The following is a 6,000-nucleotide window of genomic DNA, read 5'->3' as shown; positions in this document are numbered from 1 at the left end:
GGATAGATCCTAGCTCAATATAATTAACTTATCGCGTTTGTTTAATCAAAGGAGTTAATTACTGTGTCAATGCCAAGCTTGTTATTGTCTATTTTAGTCAGAATATTGAAATTTCGATAATCATGTTCATCATGTTCACTTATCCAGATGAATCCTTTTGTGCATTGTGGCAAGTGATGCATGAAGTTTTTTTCTTCTTTTTCTGTGCTCTGCATTAATTGGTTGCTGACAAGGAAATCTAGCAGACGACTGCACCATTGCAAGCAGAACACCCCGCTCCGAGAAAAAGAAATACACGTCTGATATTACGCAGAGGCTCTTGTTGTCAAATCTTAAATGGGGACTCAAGGTGTGTTGTGTTTATTTACCCACAAATTGAGCTTTTACACCCTAAAATGTCCGCACTGACACTAGCGCAAGCTTGATCGCCAGCATCTAGAGCCAAGTTAGTCGTTCAATAGTGTGATGTCACGGGTCACGTGGCATGCGCAGGTGTGCCAGTTCTCTGCTCACGGACATTTTCTGTGCGATAGATTTTCTACATCCGGGACTTGAACAAGGAGCAACCATCGGTCTCGTACTATGGTGGTGTGAACGTTTTATTTTTTGACAATTTCTAGTCCCCTGTGTGAAATTTGTGATAAGTGTTTGCAACAAAACTCATGGTGGGCAAATATATATTACTTTTGGCATGTCTCGGAAGTGCTGTGGCAGCAATAAACGTGACGACTGCAGCTACTTCGCGGGATGGAGGTAAGTAGTCATGGTGCCGTGCCTGCTTTTGTGTTTCGGGTTTCAGAAGAATGCAAGCACCACAATACGCGGTGGTGGCGAGAAACAGGTCGGTTTGGCGATAAACCTGCAGTGCACAATGAACCATTTTGCTCGACATTATGTACAATCTTAGCAGTATTTCGCGTTAATTCCTGTGGCATGTAGAAAGAAATATGATTGGGACAGGGGTTATCTCTAGCAAGCTTTTTTTCTTTTTTTAAAAAAAAAAAGATAAGCAGGTCATGTTGACTTTGGCCTGATGTCGGCGAGAAATGTCATGATTTTTTAATCGCTGCATGGCGGGGGACGGTATTATTTCTTGACATGAAAACCGTGATTATTGATAGAAAAAAAGATCGTATCATCGCAAATAAAATACGATTTTGCCATGCGACAGGAATGCCTCTAATTTCGATTAGCTTGCTTCTGTCTAGTGTCAAGTGCATCTTTATGGACGGTTGCTACTGAAAGGGTAAGGCTTGTTTACGGTTCAGCAATTGATGGTACCGCTTTGCCATGTCTCAACTAATTGATAAGAGAAGATTATGACATTTTTAAATGATTGGTTACGTGAACTTTCGAAATGATACATAATTTTTAATCTGTGCCCGTGCTGATATACATAATTTTTAATCTATGCCGGTGCCATGAAAAAACATTTTATTGAGCGAAGATAAAAAAAAGTGTGAGTGGCTGTTTGATTAATACATTTATAGCGACAGCACATACATGTTTTTTTGTATTATTTCTGTACGTGTTTTTATAGTTCGGAGGGCAGTTGTAACCAGTGTGGTATTTGAAAAAAATCTGTCGGGTAGGGAGGGACACCAGCAACTTCTCTTGAAAGATCGGGATATTATATAAATTATACATAACCTATAGTCCCCCCCACCAAGTGTCAGAAGGGGATCTCCCTAACAACCCTCCCCCAAATATTACTCTGGTTACGACTGTTAGAAAGTCACTGGAAAAGCTAAAATAGAAGGTTGCTGTTTTATAAACTCTTGCATTGTTCTTTGGTTCTTCAGCCATCTCCGTGATAGTGTCCGCTTTTCGATTCCCGGTGGGGAACAGTGATTCCGATTCCACTTTAAACTGTACGTTCGGACTCGATTGGCCTAACTGCATGAAGTAGACTTGAAAAACATCCACATTTACTATCGATCAGTTACAAAAAAATATTTTCAAGAAGTTTTCAATAAAATTTATTGCGAGGAAAAGATCGTATGGGATGAGAATGTACAATTACGAGGAAGGGAACAAAAGTACAACAGACCGAATGTCATAAATTAAGAGTAGCGTGTTTTCCCTATGGTGCAGCGCAATAACTGAGAAGTGATTTACAACTATCTTGATATTTTTTCTTTGTTTTTACGATTTTACAACAAAATAAAAATCAACAAACCAAAGCTGAAATTCTTGACTAACGTAATAAGTGACCACTCCCAAGAAGCAATTGCATACAACTTCATATGTTGTAATGTTATTTGTGAATGGTCCTAAAGGATTTGTAGCATAAACCAAGCCCCTTGTGTTTGTAGTTGTAGAAGACATCTTGAAAAAGTGAGTCGGGAGGATTGTGGGATCATGTGATGAGGGAAAATCGGCAACATTTCTTATACCGCTAAGTATCACATAAAAACACACACACCTGCAGTATAAGTTTTATGTCTTCGAATTGGCAGAAGAGGCCCCCCCATCCATCTCTCTCTCTGACGTCCTCTCTGAAAGATTGCATAGTGAAATGTCTGCTGAGAATTAGTAATACTGCCATAAACTGCTGCCGTTAAGAATTTACATGAACAGTTAGGAGTGCTACCTTGCCCAGGATTTGAACTTGAACTGAACCGTTCCCGTACGTGCTACATGGTACAAATTATTTTTTCTATCCTCCCACAGAGCGATTTATCATTAACTTTGTTTAATCAGCTGATCATAGACATTAAACATGAACTGCATGCATATTTCCAGAAAAATAGGAAAGCACATTGTCAGATGTAATGGAAAGATGATTAATCAGTTTATATATAAGATGTAATGGGAAGGTGATTAATCAGTTTATAGGCATGCTGACATTATTAGTATGCTTGAGCTTTTTTTTTTTAAAAAAAAATCATGTTATGCACTGTATTTAGAATCGTGTCCCAGAACACAGGAATAAAATAAATACATATGACTTTTATTGACGATAACTTTTCACCCCCCCTCAGTGACAGCCCCAGAGGGGAGGGGGTGGTGATCACCCTCCCAGTCCTCCAATTACAGCATTCCCTCCAGCGAACAATAAAAAGTAAATACGCCAATGCTTTTTTTAGCCAAAATATGCATTTTTGTATAGTATTTAGGTGTATACTAAATGTGCCCCCAGAAAACATCCCCGCCCCCTTAGATTCTACACTTATTATTATTATTTTTTTCTCGTGCCATTAACCCCCTCAATTGCAGTTGTTTCTCGATGTAATTTAAAGCTCTTCCAAGTTTTCGACACTGTTCTTCAGCCTGAAATCTTACACAGAGCATATACATTCCTGATATATTTTAGAACATGCATTGTAATATAGCAAGAATAACACCAAATATTAATTCAGTACCCTTCAAAGACAGTTGACCAAGATATTTACAGGATCTTTCCTCTATGTTTAAATTTTGACACCATGCTTATGCTTGCTGGGGCAGGCAAAGCAACACATCTAAATAGCATATTATATACCTAACGGTACATATTTTGTATAATGCAGTAACATATTTTCAAGGTCTCAATTTTTTAGTCATGCCTATAAGCCCGTCCTTTGAGTCTAAACATCAGGATTCTATTGTAGTCGTACCACACTTAAATTGCAAGTGCAGTTCATTACAAAACAAGGTTTTACAGGATGATTCATGATAATTATAATAATATTAGGAATCACATTCCATAACCTCCCCCCCCTAAATACACCACCAATATTTTATATAATGTTTCATGGAACTGCTTTGCAAATAAGGACTCTCTGTAGGAATTCTTATTCAAACATTAGAGAAAAGATTCCGACTTCCTCAGAAACTGTAAGTCCCATTCTGATTCATATTCATATCATATTCTTTATTTCCGTTGACCCATGTCCATAGGTATGGAAATCGTCATATGACAATACATACAGTATGTATGTATGCATGACTCATAAGCAAGAAAAACCTTGGTGACCTTGACCTACATAGTAGGATTATTATTGTATGAAACTTCCGAATGTGTTCCTTACCATAATCCTATGTAGCAAGTAAGGATTTGAATTTGAATTTAAAATGTTGGGAGCGTCAGCACTTAGGCTATTTTGCTCCCGTCACATTATACGGGGGCCAGCCCCTTATCATTACAAAGAACAACTCTAATGTTGCGTAACTAAAAATCTTAAAATGTTCTGACTTCTGTTAAAAGCTGAGGCTGTAAAGGAGCTCTCAGCACACCAAAATTATACTGGCCATGGGGCCAGTCGCCAGAGCCTCGTTAGTCTTTAGTCCAGGGTGTACTGACGTGGAAGTGAGGTTGACATTTGGGTGTACTACGTGGAGGATCACCCCTTACACCCCAAGTAAGCAAGTAAGGATTGTTCCATGCACAAGATGAAGCAGGCAATTGGCTACTATCCTTGCACACTTCTGTCAGATTATTAAAACTCTGGAACTGCTAAATCTGAAAATCATAAAAAAAACTAGAAATCAGCATCTAAACAATTTGCTAGGTGACAGTTTGCAGCAACATTTCATAAATATTGGGAAAAAAACATGTTTTAACAAACAATCTTGAAAAATAAAACAAAAAAAAACTTAACATTTAATTTTGTCTCATTGATAATGGGAGGAGATGGGAAGTTAGTTTTCCTTATTTATTTTTAAATAAAAATATAATTTCCCATAGGCACTGCAATCCTCTGAAATTGATTAAGATTGCTGATGAGATACACAAATTCATATCAAAAGCCTTTTTTTTTTACTCACCTGCATGTCAGTTCATGTAGCTTATGTAATAAACCACATATTTTTTTAATGTACAATAGCCTCATAGAAATATAAAGGAGTTTATTATTAATAATATTGTCACACCTTCTCATTAGTGCTTCTGAATTCTATTCCATCAACGTACTTGAATCAATGTGAGGTATTAAAAGAAAGACAAGTTGAAACAAGTTTCATAATAATCAGAGTTGCCAGTTCACTTCCAGAATATCACACTGGTGTAGTTGTAAATATGTGACCTAGCTTTGGTGAACTTCCTAATGTTATTGAGGACGTTTGATTACCTTCCTGGTAATTCAGTTTTCTGTTTACATTAATATTTTGTGAACATAGATACTGTTACAAATGGCATACTAAAAATGTACCGTGGCACGAACAGGTGCATATGTTTACATGGTGGTGCCATCTGTAGTTCATTCTAATTACTGCAGTTTGTGCAACTTTGGCAGATGCCTTGAATGTTTATCTCATGATCTCGCCACTAAAGGTTCGTTTTCCGGCCTTTCGTTGTGTGTTTGTTCGTTAAATTCACCCAATTATCATTCATCCCCACTGTCAAGATTAGTCTAAAGAGGCAAAAATGTGACATAAATAAGAAAATATTCAAATATTGAAACTTTGATGAGGGACACGTATTTTTATAATGTTAAGTTTTATTCATTTTAGTTTTTTAACGTATCCATTGGCATAGTCTCGTTCTCGTCTCGATTCTCGAAATGCACAGTATAAGCAACATCATGGGCGTCCGGAAAAGGGGGATGGGGGGGCCACGACCCCCTGGAAAATGAATGTGTACCTAAAAATTATATATTTCACACATAGTTTCATTTCAATCACAGTAATTTATGTTAATTATTATAAATTCGTTGAAGAAACATGATAACTTCAGACTGAAAGAGTTTTTTTTAGAGGGCATCACTATTTTGGAGGAAAATATGTGTCCCTCCCCCCCCCTGGAAAACAATTACCTTGCTTGCCTCTCCCTGGAAAAAATCCTGCGGACGGCCATGAGCAACATATACAGTGTCATAAACATTTATAACGTATATAGAGGTAATTAAACCAAGCATTTCTTGTTTGTTGACTCGTTTTGACCATACGATACCTTGGAAGACAGCATTTTATGTTGGTTGTATGCAGTCACGCTGCACATGTTACCACCAGTGTTTTTTTTCTGGCGGTATGCAACGGTACGCTGTACTGGTATCTTTTCATGTAAAATCATTTATGAAC

At 37.4% G+C, this 6,000-nt stretch overlaps 1 protein-coding gene across 2 annotated transcripts in view; it reads left to right on the top strand.

The window, feature by feature from the left end:
* Positions 1 to 519: 519 nt before the first annotated feature.
* LOC145998810 (calsyntenin-1-like) overlaps positions 520 to 6,000 on the top strand; it is a 69,948-nt gene continuing 64,467 nt past the window's right edge. For both annotated transcript variants that reach the window (XM_083135446.1, XM_083135445.1), the window contains exon 1: positions 520 to 753. In XM_083135446.1, the coding sequence (XP_082991572.1) occupies positions 663 to 753 (91 nt within the window). In that variant the 5' untranslated portion in view covers positions 520 to 662. The remainder of the gene's footprint in view (positions 754 to 6,000) is intronic.

This window comes from Lepisma saccharinum, chromosome 14 (genome assembly GCF_977018435.1).
Source record: "Lepisma saccharinum chromosome 14, izLepSacc3.1, whole genome shotgun sequence".
In the NCBI taxonomy this organism is placed as follows: Eukaryota; Metazoa; Arthropoda; class Insecta; order Zygentoma; family Lepismatidae; genus Lepisma; species Lepisma saccharinum.
Note: the sequence above shows the minus strand (reverse complement) of the source record. Positions and strands in the feature narration are given on the sequence as shown.